Genomic DNA, 18799 nt, shown 5'->3' on the forward strand with positions numbered 1-18799 from the left:
TTTTTTGCACAGACACCACAAACTCCATGCCTCTCAAAGTACATCTTTATTCATTGGTGGTATACAAATATCAAAACATACAAACAAATGCATTAGATGCTCAGACTTTTAGAGGACAACACTTAATTCTACTGCAGTTTAGAAACCAACAGAATAGAAGGAAGTCTATAGCAGTGATAAATGAGCTCTTAATTCTTAAAACCCAGAAACTTAATCTAAACCTCTGAATTACAGTATTTGTGATGTTTAGTGAACTTGTCATAAGTTGAAAAAGTTTTTTTTTTTTCTGTCGGTTTGATTTAATTTATCTTTTGCACTTAAAGGCAGATAATATAAGTGAGCTTTAAATTTTCATATAATGTAGTTAGATATAATGAAACATTTACCTACGGCTCATGGCCCTCAATCAAGTTAGGTTTGTGGCCCTTTTTTGCAAAAAAATTTGGGCAACTTTGATTTAGATTAAGTAGTCTTAAAGCTTTTTGTTTTAATTAAACCTTTAAGGAACAGCGTCCAAAAGTTTGTGCATATATACAGTTGACGTTCAAAATAAGTTGTTCATTCAGCACCATAGACGTCAATCAAAAACAAAATAGAAAACTAAAGAAATTAGTACAATATTTGTATCCCCAAAAACACGCAAAGCATGCATATGATAAGTGAAGACGAGATATTTAAGTGCCTCAAATGCATTCAGTGTGCATGCCTTAACGCGACGCGTGATAAAAGCCATATTTTCCATGTAAATCAGAGCTTTTGTCCTAACCAGCCGCGACGGCGACACGACGATTCTATTTTAGAAACGGTTTCTATTTTTTCTGCGACGTCGCGGATGGAACAACAAACACAAAGTCTGGCAAAGATAATCTCAGGTAGTAGGCTACTGTTTATGTGCTTTATTTAATGTTAAAAGCTTGTAATGTGACTTTGAATATCATTTAGTGCTCCCAGGCAGCTCTGTAAAAGCTAATAATTCACCTCAGATCTTGAAATTAAACAAATGGAAACAAGAACGTTCAAACTGAAAAAACAAGATTAATCTTTAACAAAGATTGTTTTAGTAACTCAGCCTATGTCTTTTTAATAATGTTAAAATGGTGTAATATTTGTGAATTTGATTATGTTGCCTACTTATACATTTTCTTGCGAGTGCTGTCAAGATTTTACTCTGACGCTGTGCACTTGTCGCGAGACTCCGCCCACACACTGTTCTGATTGGCTGTGGGTTTTGATTGATTTTGACGCATCTCGCAGTCGCAGTCGCGTCGCGTCTACTGGACAGACAAATTATTTGTCGCTTTGCTGGAATCTTGTCGCTTCGTGTCTGGTTAGGACACAGTGTGAATGTTTGCATGGAGATGTGTATGAGCGAGAGTATCTCTTGGAAAATCAATCCGATGGTCGCTTTACAGCAGGGATAGACAACTCCAGTCCTGGAGGGCCACTGTCCTGCAGAGTTTAGCTCCAACCCTAATTAAACACACCTGAACAAGGCAATCAGTGTTTTCAGAATTACTAAATAGATACAGGCAGGTGAGTTTTTATCAGGGCTGAAGCTAAACTCTGCAGGACAGTGGCCCTCCAGGACCGGAGTTGTCTATCCCAGTATGGAAGTTGTTCTGCGGGCAGACAGATTGTAGAGTGAGTTAAAGAATACAAAAGGAGAAATGTCGTGGACTGTTTTTTTGAGAGTGTGCCTGAACAACTTCTATAAAATAAAGTGCCCACGTGCGAGTTGGTTTGTGGTTCAGGCGGTGTGTGTGAGCAGTGATTACACTAGATGCTGCGTGCTTGTCCTCAGTGCACAGACGTAGTGCGATTCATCAGTCAGAGTCCACGTCCTCTTACAGCTTGCTATCCTTCACTGCATACAAACAGACAAGAGACACCAATGACAATGAAGTCTTTAAGTTTTGTAGTTTGCTGCACAAAAATTATCATCGTAGTTCATATGTGCTATTCCAAATCGTATATGCTATAATAGTAGGCCTAAGTATTAATATTTGGAATTTGCTTTTATTTTTATATTTTCCGGTCCCTACTAACATTTGTTAAGACATCTGCTTTAAGCATTACAATCCACATGATAACTTTTATTAACTTTACAATAAGTAAATCCACTTCACCAGCTAATTACTCCTCGACAGCGATACCATAGAGATATACAGAGCGACCACAACAAATATTCTAAACATGGCTGCGCGCTTGTTTCTCTGGCTCATAAGGTCTATATGTTTGAAATTGCTGCTGTACAAAATAGCATACGTGAATTAGCTGAACAGGTGGAGCTGGGGAAGATAGAGGGTTTCTGAAAGTGTGCTGCAGCTACTACAGTAAATGCTGACCAAGAATCTGAAGGTTGATGATCAGCGAGTTCATTGGCTACTGATACAGCAGGAACCAATCAGCTGTGCCCTATCGAGCATGCCTTAAGTATAGTAACATACCAGAGAATGTTCCTTAGCAAGTTGATGCATGGGCTGTTGCAATGCAACATTAGAAACTTGTCACTGCAACCATCTTGCTGACAGGGAACTGGCATGATGGGACATGTTCAATACAGCCATGTGCAGCACACATTCTCTACTAATGCAAATGTCTTTTATGTATCCTAAAGCATGCAAGTAGGTGCAAATGGACTGATTTATTGCAGATAAGTCAACTGTGGTTCAACTGCACTCACTCACCCTTCTTGGGAGGAATGTCATTGATGGAATCCACCACGTGGATGATGCCCACAGCCGATGCTTCGCCCTTGATGTTGCTGGCGTGACACTCGTAGGAGCCGTCCTCATCCTTGGTAAGAGGAGATATCTGCAACAGATGGCCATCAGTCGTAGTTTTCATCCAATCTGTTCTGAATGTTTCGATAAGTGCAGAGAATTCCAAACAAATGTAACTTGAGATGAGCCTATGCTTTCGGAGCAGCGCTGCCAATAAATGCTGCAACGGTTTTGTCTTGCGCATTAAACATCACTCGTAACTTGTGGCAGAGTAGTTATACGTGGAAAGATAAGCTAAGAGTTTATATTTAGTCAAAAAACAAACTTACTAGCACCCAGCCAGTAACCTCATGTTTTTCCGGGCCTCCACGGGTCTGGACGGCAAGGTTGTCTTTATCTCCTGGGAGCGGCACATACTTTCCTTTGCTGTCAGATACCTATGAGAATCACAACAGCCATAAAGAGTTTTACTTATACACTCTGTGGGTTAATGCAGAACAAATTTCACCGTATAAATCGCTAAGCACAAGATTTTGTAGCAAATTACAGCTTGTTCGTTCTTTGGTTATGCGTCATTAAGTTTCACCAGACTCTACAAGGAGAAATGTTTCATTTGTACAGATAAGCAATGTTTTTTTTTCTCTAAACTATAACCACATGTGGAACCAGACACAATAAATCTTAAAGGGTTAGTTCACCCAAAAATGAAAATTATGTCATTAATGACTCACCCTCATGTCGTTCCAAGCCCGTAAGACCTCCGTTCATCTTCGGAACACAGTTTAAGATATTTTAGATTTAGTCCGAGAGCTTTCTGTTCCTCCATTGAAAGTTAATGGACGGCATACTGTCCATGTCCAGAAAGGCAGTACAGACATCATCAAAGTAGTCCATGTGACATCAGTGGCTCAATCTTAAGTTTATCAAGCGACGAGAATACTTTTTGTGCGCAAAAAGTAAAAAAAAATAACGACTTTATTCCACTATTCATTTCCTTCTCTCTAGGCCTCGAGTGAGTTCACGTAGTGTTTTTGCGTAGCGCGTCTGTGTTGTACGTCACACGGATCACACATGACCAGCGTCGGCCAATAGTGAGCCTACGTGTGACGTACAACATAGACGCGCTGCGCAAAAACACTACGTGAACTCACTCGAGGCCTAGAGAGAAGGAAATGAATAGTGGAATAAAGTCATTATTTTTGTTTACTTTTTGCGCACAAAAAGTATTCTCGTCGCTTGATAAACTTAAGATTGAGCCACTGATGTCACATGGACTACTTTGATGATGTCTGTATTGCCTTTCTGGACATGGACAGTATGCCGTCCATTGACTTTCAATGGAGGAACAGAAAGCTCTCGGACTAAATCTAAAATATCTTAAACTGTGTTCCGAAGATGAACGGAGGTCTTACGGGCTTGGAACGACACGAGGGCGAGTCATTAATGACATAATTTTCATTTTTGGGTTAACTAACCCTTTAAACTAGATGATGTATTGCAGTTTTATATGCTGTCATGATAAACAACAGCCATCTGAAATTAGGATAGTTCACCCAAAAATTTAAATTTTGTCATTTTTGTCATTTACTCACCCTTAAAAGCTGTGTGAATTTCTTTCTTCTGCTAAACACAAAATATGATATTCTGAAGATTTTTTTGTAATTTTTGGGTGAACTATCCCTTTAAACTCAGGGTCATTTAGGTTTGGAAATGCTTAACATGTGGTAAATGGTGAATTAAACTGATATTTTGAGATAAGGCTTACTTAAGTTAGCTCTAAAACACTGTAAAATGCTTCTTTTTAGATTTTTTCATTGGACATTATATTATCTGCATTTTAATTTCTGTGGAAAAAAATATGATCTGAATATTTAATAATAATATTTTTTATTAGTAGTAATATTAGTGTTGTTGTTATTATTATTAATAATAAAAATATAATGACAATTATTATTATCGTTGTTGTTGTTGTATGTGATGACAATATTAAATAGAATAAATTAAACGAAAGCAATGCGAATGTATCTTACTTTTCAAAATCCTCTCACTCTTTCTCTTTTCTGTCCACCAGACTTGGTTTTTATTGCTTAAACTTTTTAATCTCCTTCCTTGATCTGAAGTTTTTGAGTGAGTGTGGGTCTACAGTGCTTCATCGCTGTAATAAAAATATCCCTGGGCCTCTCAGTCTGAGGCAAGGGTGAAATTCTTTAGGCAGGACATAATCTAGTTTCCACTTTTAATGAAGCATGACTAACCTGATCATCAGAAACGCCATAAGAAAATACAGCCCAGATTACTTTTTAAACTATGGACAGAAAATATGAGGTAGAGCAAACAATTATTTTTAAATACTAATATTTTTCAGGGTTTCAGGTTTCCTGTAGCTGAGAGGGGTTAATTATGAGCTTTTTGCTTTTTCCTGGGAAATCACCTCGTTATTTTTTGTATCCAGTTATCCGCTGTGACTTTTCATATTAGTGACTCTAGAGCCAGTACAAAGGAGAATCCAGTCCCATGGAATTCTTTGATTCTATCCTTAAGGAGAAACCCCGTCTAGAATGGAAAAATGTGATGGCGGATGACATGCTTGATAAAGTGCTTCCTGCCCTGACCCCTTCCCTGTTTTTGGTGCTATTGTTTCTGTGTTATTCAAAGAGGTGGACATCCTTTGACATATCTGAAGCCGTTCAGTACACGCAAACACATCCTTCCTTCTCCTTATGAGACTTGGGGCTGTGCCGTAGGATCTGATACATGAAAAAATAACAGCTCTCATACGTTACTTACAAAAACAATATAGAAAGATTCACTGCCTTTTTTAAATTTATTCTCTACCTTTCTCCAGGTGAGCACAGGTGTTGGTATCCCAGTGGCTTCACAGCTTAGGAAGACCTGTGAACCGGTCACGTTCCAGACCTCGCCAGGAGCTGTCTCTATAACCGGTCCTGCATTGGACATGAATGACACATAATGCCACACTAAGGTTATCAGCATGTCTGGAAGAGTGAGAAATTCTGGGACAGAGTTTGCACAATACAGTGACGGAGAGATTGTAATAGAGACAATGACCTTGTTGTTCCTAAAGGAATAGTTCTCTCAAAAATGAAAAAAAAAAAAGTTGTCAAAATGACTTTTTATTCCATTGAACACAACATTATGAATTCATTCCGATGTTGTTTCCATTAAAGTGGCATAAAGCGGAATTTGCGATTTGTCTTTTTCCCCCTATTGTGACGTAGGCCTATACTGCAGTGTCCAAAAGTGATGTCTGGAGGAAATATTTGTTTTTTTATGGCCGATTAAACAATAAAAATATAATATATATAAAGTCAGACATTGTGAGATGAAGTTGCAATAACTTTAAAAAAAAAAAAAATTCGTAGCGGAAACAAGCTTCCATTCCATCTAGTGACTGATTCAATGACTGTATTAAAAATATTTTTTAACTCCAATCAGTATTTTTTGTCCACAAGTTTATTTACGCTCTTATCCTTTAATTTCTATGTTAATATCAACACTAAAATACGCAAATGCCTAAAGCATGAAATAATGTATTATGTAGACCTAAGAACCCCACATGGACTGAGATTACTTTAGGTGAGATAATGCCAACACAATCTCATGAAAATGCGTATCTATAGCATGAATGATAATTCTTGTATAATTTATATACGCACTGTAATTCAAATGATACGCACTGCAAACCCCTTGGGTACGATTAGGGGTGAGGAGGGCGTGCATATTACACGCCATAAAGTGCGTATCATATGCACGCGAAAACTGCGTTCCATATTTAGGCTAAAACTCGTTTTGGCGTATAAATGATACGAGATATTATCATTCGTGCTATAGATACGCACTTTCATGAGATCGGGCTGTGTTTAGCCTACATTTAGCCACCTTAATTCAAATTTGTCCCACTGTAAAGTAAACTGGACAAACAAGTTATAAAGTGTAAGAGTTAGACAAAGGTTCTCAATTTCATTGAACAAGCTTTATTATTACCTCACAAGCTCTTTGAATCATTGATGTTTTGTTGAAACCTTCCCTTACTATACTGGGAAAAACTGATCTGACCTTACATTTCATATAATTGTACAGTAAAAAGCTTTTAAATATACTGTTTTATAAGTAAAAAAAGAACAAATCATATAATGTCGTAAACTGACATTCCCAGAATTCCATGTGACACTTGACATTTGATGGGTTTTCATTTGAATAATTATTTTTCTCCTAAGTTATAGGCTATGTAGAGGGTTTTATGTTACACCTTATGTTGTTAAATGAATAATAATTACATTATTTTAGCCACAGCTAACAGCCGCCAGTTCTTCTCGGTAAAAACGTTGGATTTTTCTTACAGTGAAGTTAAAACAAATCGCTGTGCACTGTTTGCACCCCTTCTTTTCTGTAGAAGTTCAACTTCTATCATTGTCAACTTATGGGTCTATTAGCAGAAGCCTCAGAGAAAGCTCTGCTAGAGAAGCTTTTCCATATCCTCTGGCTCAGAATGCGGTTATAATGAATTCTATGCAGGTTCACTGATTCAAGCGGTCTGACTTTGCTTTAAAGCAACAGTCTGCCTGCGTGTTTTGCTAATCGAGACATTGCTATTTGATCAGGGCTGATCTCCCTTTTCACTAATGAAAATCCACCCGAGAGGCTGGAATTTCAGACATGTTTGTTCAGGGATAGCAGAACGTTACCACCCTGTGTGAAAACAATGGCCTCTGGCCTGTTCCGTTGTTGCCTTAATACACACTGTCAGTGTATATGTGATTATGTGTGTGTACAATTTATTTGTCCCGGGAAGAAAGTAGCCTACAGGACATTAGTATTACAGGTCAGTGTACTGAGTGATCCCGGGAGAAAAGAGACCTAAGCACAAAGCACATGACAGCTGAATCATGTGAGCGATTGGATCATAGGACAAGGCAAAAATGAATCTGAAGTAGGAAAGTTGTTGATGCAGCTGTGCAGAAAGGCCAGCATTTCATTTCTCTGCACGTACAATCTGATCCTTGTATATCAACCTCACGGTCAAAGTCTACACTGGCTTAAATACAAAACTGAACTTTAAATGGCTGCGGGTCGTTACTTCAAAACACTAAATGTTCTTACATAAACAGTGAGCCGTTATAGTTTTCATTACCATATAGGCACATGATGTTTTTTTTTTGCTTCTGGTTTGGGGCCCATGAGACATAATTAATCAATGAGTTGTCAAATAAAGATGAATTAACCAACATCACTGTATACAAAATTTGTCAACAGTTTACAGTGGCCCCGAAACATTTTTCGGACGCTTAAATCACACCCATGGAAATGTCTGAATTCCATTGCATCACATAAATACATAATGCATTACATCCATTGCATGCAATAACTTTGTGTTATATGTAAAGACTCATAAAACAGCAGAATCTGAAATTGAAATTGTGACGTTTGTCCTCCATTATCAGGGCGAGTTGTCACATGTGCTTGTAAATATAAATTACTTAGACAGTTTATTAAAAAAAAAAGTTTCCGTTTCCTCATGATTTGTTTCACTCTTGAGCTAAAAAGCCTATAATAGGCTTCCAACTGACAGCATTGCATGTTGTCACAAACACTATTATTGTTTCCCTAGGCAGTATGAAAATATTCAAGGGTTATTTTGACTGTATGTGACTAAATAGACATCCCATATAGCATGATGTAAATTATAACTTCCATGACATTTCTATCCACATGCACTTCTACTGATAAGCATTATTTAATGTAAACATTTTAATTATTAATTCAAGTTATTAAAGTGTTGACTGATAAATGCAGACAGGCTCTTATAATGTTAAAGAATCTCACCTTGAGCGCATTTGCCCTTGTTCTGAATCTTAATTTCGGGTTTTTTCTCCTTCACTGCTTTCACACTTGCTTCTTTGAGCTCGCAGCCGCTGTTATAGTTGACGCCATCAGTGCCGCACACGGGATAGTTGCTCTTGCACACGCAGACCCCTGATTTACTCTTTTTGTCTTTGTCACTCTTGACGCACTCGAGTCCGGACGCGCAGCGCTTGGCCGAGGGTCCGCGTCCCCCGCACGGGTCTCCCGCTCCAGACGCGCAGAGCTCGCAGCAGCCGCACGCGTCCAACAGCGCCCCGGATGAGCAGCCCTCGGCCGGCAGCGGAGCGCACTGACTCGGGTCGCAGGTCCCGCAGCTGCGGGGCTGCCGGTCCCCTGAAGACACCGCGAACAGTGTTAATAGCAGAAAGCAGAGCATGGTGAGATGTGGAAGGTCTCAGGCCGGTTCAGAGTCTGCTGCTTCTCTCTTCTTGGGATGGAGGCACTAAAACCCGCCCAGCAGGGACATAAACTTACAAAAAAAAAAAAAAACAACAACTAATGCTACCCTCCTTTTTTGGCAATGATTTTGGAAGCTCTTTTACTTTTCGTGGTTCTGTTGTTATTGGTATGATTTCTGATAGCCTACAGTGGAACAGATTGGATTTTTTGATGGATTTAGCTAGATAAGAAGTTTTTGGTGATTGCTAGGGTATTTTGGATAGGATCCCACTTTTAAGTATGTGACAGATAGTCTATATTGGAATGAACAAATAAACATTTATAATGTAAAAATAATACTAAGCATGATATTAAAGATAACATACTGTTAACCAATTTACAACCAAAAAGTGGTTCAAATTCAGTTCAAATGTACTCCAATCCAAGTAAAATTAGTTGTACAAACATGGAGAGAAACATTAAATTCAGATTTATTTCTATTCAGCAATAAGTTATTAAATTGATTTTAAAATAGATTCAATTAGAACACAATTAAAAATGTAACAATGCTATTTTGCTGTATTTTTTTTGGGTATGCCTTGGTGAGCACAAGATACTTCTTTCAAAAATATTTAACTATCCAGTTACAGTGTACATGGCTCATCTCGCTTCTTCCATCAATGATTTCTTTCTGCCAGGCCAGAATCATGAACCCAAGTATGAGCAACAACACTAACAACAAAATGGAGGACTATTCCTTTTTTCAGAAATAATTTTTATTTTTAACAACATCTTAAAATGTTATTACTTGGAGTCTCTTTCCAAATGCATTTGCTCATAAACATGTCCTGACTTCATACTGAGATTTCTGGCAGAAAGGCAGCTGTTTTTTTTTTCTTTTCTTTTTGCCATATTCCTCTGGTTACAGTGTCATGTTGGATGAATCTACCGGTTTGCACACATCCACATGTTTGGTTCCACATTTTCAGAAGCTGATGCACTAATAATCTGCAATGTCCGGGTTCCATCTATTTGATGTATTTGGCTACAAAGGCAGCTGCAATGTCTTTGTAAGGAGTTTCTGAGTCTGAACGTGTTGGAGGGATCCGACAGACGCCCCGGAAACGAGGGGATCTCAGGAGCAGGTTATGTGCCAGTCCAACACAACTGGAGCTGAGCCAGTACAGAGACATGGACTATGAAACAGAAAGAACAAAACAAATCATCAGGACCCCTTAAGGGGATAGTTCACAAAAATTAAAATGAATTACTCACCCTCTTGTCGTTCCAAACCCGTAAGACTTTCGTTCATCTTCGGAACACAAATGAAGATCTTTTTGATGAAATCTGAGAGCTTTCTGTTCCTCCACAGACCGCTACGCAACTGACACTTTGATGCTTCAAAAAGTTCATAAAGAGATTGTTAAACTAATCCATATGATTTGAGCAGTTTTGTCCAAATTTTCTGAAGAGACACGATCGCTTTATATGATAAACAGATTTAATTTAGGCTTTTATTCACATATAAATATTGATCAGCGAACATAAACAGAAGCTCAACTGAACCTGCTCGACGCACAAGAACAAACCTCATTGGTTCATCGTATTCATCATATAAAGCGATCAAGTCTCTTCAGAAAATTTGGACTAAAGCACTTAATTCATTTGGATTAGTTTTACGACCTCTTTATGAACTTTTTGCAGCGTCAAAGTGGTAGTTGAGTAGCTGTCAATGGAGGGACAGAAAGCTCTCAGATTTCATCAAAACGATCTTTATTTGTGTTCCGAAGATGAACTATCCCTTTAAAACCTTTTAATTTGATTAGAATTCATTGTGCTGTTTTTTTTATGAAGCATTCTCATGACCAACATCTCATCTATTGCTCTTACGTATGAAAGGACTGGAGACACAACACAAATACGTCTACAGAGAGATAAGCAGGAGACATCGATTTGTACATATGCTGGAGATATCAAAGCAAAGTCATACAACATCTGCCTTTTGTAACCAGGTGGGCTTCAAAAACACTACCCTTCATATCCCCCTTCTTTCACAAGATCAAAAGTGCCAGAACAGAACATATCTCTCTATGTACAGACATCATGTACCACTGTTTTCTTCTCTTTTGGAAAAACATGATCATCTGAAAACGTGAGTGATATTTATTCATGTCATACATGTTGAAAAATGTAAAGTTACAGTTTACAGACAGAGCAGATAATAGCCGAATGTGCCAGGATACTTACTGACGGGACTGTGGCGGCTATAGGAATCATCACCAGAGATATTCCTCTGATGAAGTGTGTCACATACTTCTGGAACTTTAAAGGCTCTAGTTGTCTCAGGGCAAAAATCTGGAAAACCAAATCAAGAAATAAAAGATAAGAAACAAGCAAAACATTAACTGTAAAATAATAGGTGAACCTCATAAAACCTGGCAAGAATCAGTCACATTTCACCCCAAATGTTCTCATTTAAATAAATAAATGAAAATGAGAAAAATATATACAAATTAGACTTTGATAACACTTTACAATAAGGTTTCATCTGTTAACATTGGTTAACTATGGTAGTTAAAGGGTTAGTTCACCCAAAAATTAAAATTCTGTCATTAATTACTCCCTCATGCCTCATGTTAATTACTCCCCTTACACCCTCATGTCGTTCCAAACCCGTAGACTTTCGTTCATTTTCGAAACACAAATGACGATCTTTTTGATGAGACCAGAGATTTCTATGGCTCCATTGACAGTCCACGCAACTTCCACTTTGACGCTTTAAAAAGTTAACAAAAGAGATCGTAAAATAATAATTCATATGAATCGAGCGGTTTAGTCTAGATTTTGAGTTCCTTCAAGAACCAATGAGGTTTGTTCTCACGCGTCAAATCACATACAGTTGAGCTTCAGTTTATGTTCGCTGATCAATGTTAATATGCGAATAAAGCCTAAATTCAATCTATTCATCATTTAAAGCGATTGAGTATCTTCAGAAAATTTGGACTAAACTGCTCAAATCATATGATTTTTTTATGATCTCTTTATGAACTTTTTGAAGCATCAAAGTGTCAGTTGCGTAGCGGTCTATGGAGAGACAGAAAGCTCTCAGATTTCATCAAAAATATCTTCATTTGTGTTCCGAAGATGAACGAAAGTCTTACGGGTTTGGAACGGCATGAGGGCGAGTAATTAATGGCAGAATTTTGTGTGAACTAACCCTTTAATATGAACTAACAATAAACAATACTTCTAAAGCATTTATTGATCTCGGTTAATGGTCATTTCCACATTTACTAATGCATTTTTAAAATCCAAAGTTGTATTTGTTAACATTTGTTAATGTACTGTGAACAAACATGAACAAACAATATGATTTTTACTAACGTTAACAAAGGTGAATAAATGCAGTAAAATAGATTAGCCATTGTTAGTTAATGTTAGCTAATGTATTAACTAATGTTAACAAATGATAATTTTACATTATATTAACAATTATAATATACTATGGAAAATTGTATTACATGATTATATAACAAATAAGAAAAATAAACAAATGCAAACAAATAAATACTATATACTGTATGTATGTATGTATATATATATACATATATATATATAAATATGAAAATATAAAAAAAAATGATCATCAGCAAATATGTGATGATATGTAACCTCTGTGATGAGCAAGTTGATGAGGCCAAGAGAAACGGGAATGATCCAGGTAGAGTCTGGGAGAGTGAGGTCTGGGAACCACAGAGCGCCCCCTGTTGCTAAACCGGCTTCTGATGCTGATGAGTGTGTGCAGAAATATGTATGTTAGTTCATTAAAAGCCTCTCTTCAGGTGATTATGGGGAAGTTGGTTTCATTGATAAATATAAGAGCATATCTGGAAAATGTAATAGACTACTGGATGAGACTCACCCAGGGGAACATGTCCCATTCCCAGGCTGAGATTACGCAGGGCCAGAGACAGACACACCCACATGGGCAGCTGGACCCAGATCAGCAAACTGGCCTTGAATGGGTGGCAGTTATCTCGAACATAAAGCTCAGACACGATTCGCTTTAGATTCTTCTTAAAATGAAACCTGTAGATGCAATTGATGTAATTAAGCAAAAGGTTGATTAAATCCTTCAAAGTTATAGTGTCGCCGAGAAATGAAATATAATACTGTTTTTATCAGGCCATGTTGGTGTGAGGGAAGTGAATCATTTTTTGCAGTAAAATATATATAAACAGCTTTATAAAATGCATTAGATATTACAACTTGTTTTCATATTGAATATACCTTTCATTATATTATTTTTAAGTTTAGGAATATTTAAAACTTGAAAATAAATATATTTCATATTTTTAAAAAATGTATTGTTTACTTTTTTCCATCATTGACAATGTTTTTGTTCATTATATTAAAATCTCACAAAAGCAAAATCCCAACAAAGTGAAAAACAAAAAACATGCATAAGATATATTCTCTGAAAACGAATCTTAGTATCTTATGCAATTTTGCTTCAAGTAAATGAAAACAAAAAGTTTTTGCAGTGAACTGAGACTCCTTATTTTCTGAGCCCTTTAATATGGGCTTTTCATATGACAAAGACTAACCCAAAACAGAGGCTGTGTCCCAAATCGCATACTTCCCTACTATATAGTAGGCGAAAAATGAAAGAAGTATGTCCGAATTCACAGTACTCATAAAAGAATAGGTAAAATATCCCCGGATGACCTACAACTTCTGGCGAGATTCTGAAGTGTGCATACGATAGACACTTTACCCTCCCATGAGGCCACGGGAGAGGATTTGTGAATGGCAGTGAAGCGACGCAACTTACGTTGGTAAGGTCACGACTATGACAACACTGCGAATATAGTACGTCCCAGAATACATTCATACTACACACTACAGTGAGGAAAATAAGTATTTGAACACCCTGCTATTTTGCAAGTTCTCCCACTTAGAAATTATGGAGGGGTCTGAAATTGTCATCGTAGGTGCATGTCCACTGTGAGAGACACAATCTAAAAAAAAAAAATCCAGAAATCACAATGTATGATTTTTTTAACTATTTATTTGTATGATACAGCTGCAAGTAAGTATTTGAACACCTGAGAAAATCAATGTTAATATTTGGTACAGTAGCCTTTGTTTGCAATTACAGAGGTCAAACGTTTCCTGTAGTTTTTCACCAGGTTTGCACACACTGCAGGAGGGATTTTGGCCCACTCCTCCACACAGATCTTCTCTAGATCAGTCAGGTTTCTGGGCTGTCGCTGAGAAACACGGAGTTTGAGCTCCCTCCAAAGATTCTCTATTTGGTTTAGGTCTGGAGACTGGCTAGGCCATGCCAGAACCTTGATATGCTTCTTACAGAGCCACTCCTTGGTTATCCTGGCTGTGTGCTCCAGGTCATTAAGACCCAGCCTCGACCCATCTTCAATGCTCTAACTGAGGGAAGGAGGTTGTTCCCCAAAATCTCGCAATACATGGCCCCGGTCATCCTCTCCTTAATACAGTGCAGTCGCCCTGTCCCATGTGCAGAAAAACACCCCCAAAGCATGATGCTACCACCCCCATGCTTCACAGTAGGGATGGTGTTCTTGGGATGGTACTCATCATTCTTCTTCCTCCAAACACGTTTAGTGGAATTATGACCAAAAAGTTCTATTTTGGTCTCATCTGACCACATGACTTTCTCCCATGACTCCTCAGGATCATCCAAATGGTCATTGGCAAACTTAAGACGGGCCTTGACATGTGCTGGTTTAAGCAGGGGAACCTTCCGTGCCATGCATGATTTCAAACCATGACGTCTTAGTGTATTACCAACAGTAACCTTGGAAACGGTGGTCCCAGCTCTTTTCAGGTCATTGACCAGCTTGATTTCTTACCTTTCTTAGGATCATTGAGACCCCACGAGGTGAGATCTTGCATGGAGCCCCAGTCCGAGGGAGATTGACAGTCATGTTTAGCTTCTTCCATTTTCTAATGATTGCTCCAACAGTGGACCTTTTTTCACCAAGCTGCTTGGCAATTTCCCCCGTAGCCCTTTCCAGCCTTGTGGAGGTGTACAATTTTGTCTCTAGTGTCTTTGGACAGCTCTTTGGTCTTGGCCATGTTAGTAGTTGGATTCTTACTGATTGTATGGGGTGGACGGTGTCTTTATGCAGCTAACGACCTCAAACAGGTGCATCTAATTTAGGATAATAAATGGAGTGGAGGTGGACATTTTAAAGGCAGACTAAAAGGCATTGGAGGGTCAGAATTCTAGCTGATAGACAGGTGTTCAAATACTTATTTGCAGCTGTATCATGCAAATAAATAGTTAAAAAATCATATATTGTGATTTCTGGATTTTTTTTTTTAGATTATGTCTCTCACAGTGGACATGCACCTACGATGACAATTTCAGACCCCTCCATGATTTTCAAGTGGGAGAACTTGCAAAACAGCAGGGTGTTCAAATACTTATTTTCCTCACTGTATACTGTATATAACATACTTTTTAAGCGCCTACAAAGTACTATTTAAGAGAGTATGCGATTTTGGAGGCAGCCAAAGTAGATGGCATGAAAAAATGATCTCCTACCTGCATGTTTTCTCTGACCAGCCCTTCTCTTTGGCTTTCACAGAGATCTCAAAGCGTAACTGGCGGGCTAACACAGCTATCTCCTTCTGCAGAGCTTCAACCTAGCTGAGGCAAAAGGGCACATGGGTTACTTTTTTCCCAGCCTGAACTCCTTTTTAAGTATTTCCAACAGTTACAAAGTCCATGGCCTATGAAATCTGTAATTCACTGGACACTGCCACTGGTACTAAAAACCAAAATACAGCCTGGATGGACCAGTGTTTGGACTCAGTTTAAAAAATGGCAACATTTTTCAGATAGAGACACCCACACATATTTTCAATGGCTTCAGATCAAAATTGATTTGGCCTCATCTCCGCTTGTTTAGATATCAAGACATTGGTTTAAAGAGACGGTCTGACATGCTACAGCTAATCTTCTCACACAGTGGGACATCAGTAGGGAAGGAAGAAAGAGGGGTGAAACATTCTTTTCCTTCAATTCTCCTTTTTGGCAAGAGAAACATCCCACAGCTGGGAGAGTGGGAGAGAGAGAGAGATTCTTAATAAGGCACATAATCTCCAGTGTTTTCTCTGCGATATCTGGTGACCTCCAAGATGTGCCTCCCATAATGTACTAAGTGCAGATAAACAAAGAAATTCACATGAGAAGGGGCTGTTTACTCAATGATTCACTTTAAACCTAGTCATGTATATACTTATTGTGGAACATATTGTGGAAAATAGCTTTTAGTGAGCTTTTGAAATCTGCGTTTGATGTACCAGCCACTCACATGGCAAAGCTCCATCCCTAACCCACTCAGTCCATTTATGAAAATTAAAAAATGTTCAGAAATCACCAGACCATGGAATAGACATCCATCGCTTGACGCTTTAGTGACAGTGACATGACAGCCAAGTATTGTAACCCATACACGGAATTTGTCCTCTGCATTTAACCCATCCAAGTTAGTGCACACACATTTAGAGTAGTGAACACACACACACACACACAGCAAACCCAGAACAGTGGGCAGCCATTTGCTGTGGCGCCCAGGGAGTGATTGGGGGTTACGTGCCTTGATGTCAAGGGCACCTCAGTCATTTCCTGCCAGTACTGAGAGTCGAAACTGTAACCTTCGGGTTATCAGTCGGACTCTCAAACCATTAGGCCATGACTGTCCATTTTATTGTTTATCGCATCCTGGTTAGGACACAGTGTAAGGGGTCAGAAAAAAGGTGGAAAAAGGCCATGTAAATCAAAATTTTTGTTATTGTTTAGAAGAAAGCAGACTTTAAAAAAGGGATATAATGAAATTCTACAATGAATATATCCTTTTTAAGAAAAGACTAAATTGGCCCGTGAATTAGCAGAAATAGGTGAAAAGTATTTGATGACAATACATTCATCACAACATACACTACCGTTCAGAAGTTTGGGGTCAGTGAGATTTTTCTTTGAAAGAAATGAATACTTTTATTCAGCAAAGAAGCATTAAATTGATCAAAAGTGACAGTAAAAACAATTATAATGTTATAAAATATCTCTATTTCAAATAAATGCTGTTCTTTATAACTTTTTATTCAAAGAATATTTTTTTATTTCCACAAAAACAACTTTTTTACTTTTTTATTTTCAACAACTCTTTTCAACATTGATAATAATGAATGTTCCTTGAGTATCAAATCAGCATATTAGAAAGATTTCTGAAGGATCATGTGACTCTGAAGACTGGAGTAATGATGCTGAAAATTCAGCTTTGCATTATTTTAAAATATATTCAAAGTAGAAAACTGCTACTTTAAATTGTAATAGTTTAATAATTGTAATATAATACTTTTTATTGTATTTTTGATCTAATAAATGCAAGTGGCTTCTTTTAAAAACATAAAAAAATCTTAGCGACCCCAAACATTTGAATGGTTGTGTATAGCTAAAAAAAAAACACCAACAGGATTTTACGCAACCACAGATCCAGACATGGACAATGACTACGACAGCCTCTTGCTGAAATGATCTAGCAGCACCTTTGCAATGATGATCGACTGATAGATTCCCAGGGGGAGAGTGATAGCGGTGCGCAGTGTCAGTGTAGTGCACACGATGCTGGCCCACCACGGCAGTCCCGTCATCTGCTGAGTGGACACGAGGAGCTGCTCCGTGAGGCATACGGGCGTGGAGTCTGCAATGCTCTCATACCAGCTCGACCGGTCTGTGGTTATAGTTCTTCTGGGCTGAAGCCCCAGGGCCGGTGTGATGGAGGGATGGCCAGACCTGCTGCAGAGTGGCTGGATGGTTTGAGTTCTGCTGTCCAGGCGGGAGGAACCATGAGAGATGCTTCTGATGTGAGGCCTCAGTGTTGCTAGGTTGCTTTGGCGACATATCCGTAGCGTCACAAAGGTCACTGACCTGGTAAGCTTTGGCCACATCTTTATGGATGAACCTTTGAATAAAAATAACAAGGAGGAATCTCAGAAATGTCTGCACACAAAAGCAAAACTGTGTTGATTCTAGTAAGGCAGACATTATTAAGTAATATGAACAAATCCAAATATTCTAGCATCACACCTTAACCACGTATCCTGTGTTTGTGAAAATATCTAACTTTTGTTTGTGCAAATGCCTAGTAATTGTTTAAAGCTACAGCATGGCATAATGATAACAACATGCAATAATTAATTGCTCATTGTCTGTTTTTGATTATAGATTAGTAGGTGTCCTTTTTTTATTTATTGATATATATCATAACCTGTTATGTTTCATATACTTTAGCTCTCTCTTGATATTCACACAACTATAAACTATATGTCGGCCATATATTAGATAATTCACGTTTTTATGTTCTGCATTCAAATAATATTTTAATTAAACAGACCAATCATATTATAATAAAACTCAACCCATGGAAAAAACTGTGAAATTGAAAAAACTGTGAAAAAAAATAAATAATAGACGAAATGTGTGTGTGTGTATATATGATTAATAAATCACCAGACAAAGATAACACATTTAACCTGGTAAGACTATTACAGTAAAGTAACCGGCTGCTGGTCAACTGGAAGAAACGTAACACAATCTTCACCTTCGTTTGCAGTTCCAAACTTTAAATAAGCATGTTGTTTATCACATCCTTCGCGCGTTGAATGTTTACTGAAAGATAGTTTCCACGGTCATCCTTTTTCTTCGGAATGTCAAAATGAGCAAGGCATGACAAGTCGCTTGAATATGACGTCACGTATTTCGTAAA

At 38.0% G+C, this 18799-nt stretch overlaps 2 protein-coding genes across 7 annotated transcripts; both read right to left on the reverse strand.

Annotated features, from left to right (window-relative positions):
- Positions 1 to 27: 27 nt before the first annotated feature.
- Positions 28 to 9050, reverse strand: igfbp7 (insulin-like growth factor binding protein 7). Of its 6 annotated transcripts, none has more exons than XR_014031384.1 (6): positions 8568 to 9050; positions 5559 to 5668; positions 3053 to 3160; positions 2688 to 2814; positions 1628 to 1864; positions 28 to 1444 (listed from the first exon to the last, which is right to left on the reverse strand). XR_014031384.1 is itself a non-coding variant. In XM_081383079.1 (5 exons), exons 1-5 carry the CDS (start codon positions 8980 to 8982, stop codon positions 1845 to 1847), a joined length of 780 nt encoding a protein of 259 aa, XP_081239205.1. In that variant the 5' UTR covers positions 8983 to 9050; the 3' UTR covers positions 28 to 1844. The 6 variants fall into 6 exon arrangements, 1 of the variants encoding a protein (XP_081239205.1); XR_014031385.1 differs by having other exon boundaries at positions 28 to 1449; positions 1624 to 1864; XR_014031386.1 differs by having other exon boundaries at positions 28 to 1433; positions 1589 to 1864.
- A 403-nt stretch (positions 9051 to 9453) lies between these two features.
- Positions 9454 to 18789, reverse strand: cox18 (cytochrome c oxidase assembly factor COX18). The gene is made up of 7 exons (XM_081382571.1): positions 18635 to 18789; positions 17580 to 17995; positions 15574 to 15674; positions 12907 to 13073; positions 12657 to 12772; positions 11232 to 11339; positions 9454 to 10180 (listed from the first exon to the last, which is right to left on the reverse strand). The coding sequence occupies exons 2-7, from the start codon at positions 17979 to 17981 to the stop codon at positions 10013 to 10015; spliced, it is 1062 nt and encodes a 353-aa protein (XP_081238697.1). The 5' UTR covers positions 17982 to 17995; positions 18635 to 18789; the 3' UTR covers positions 9454 to 10012.
- Positions 18790 to 18799: the final 10 nt, after the last annotated feature.

Source organism: Scardinius erythrophthalmus (assembly GCF_964197995.2).
Source record: "Scardinius erythrophthalmus genome assembly, chromosome: 13".
Lineage (NCBI taxonomy): Eukaryota > Metazoa > Chordata > Actinopteri > Cypriniformes > Leuciscidae > Scardinius > Scardinius erythrophthalmus.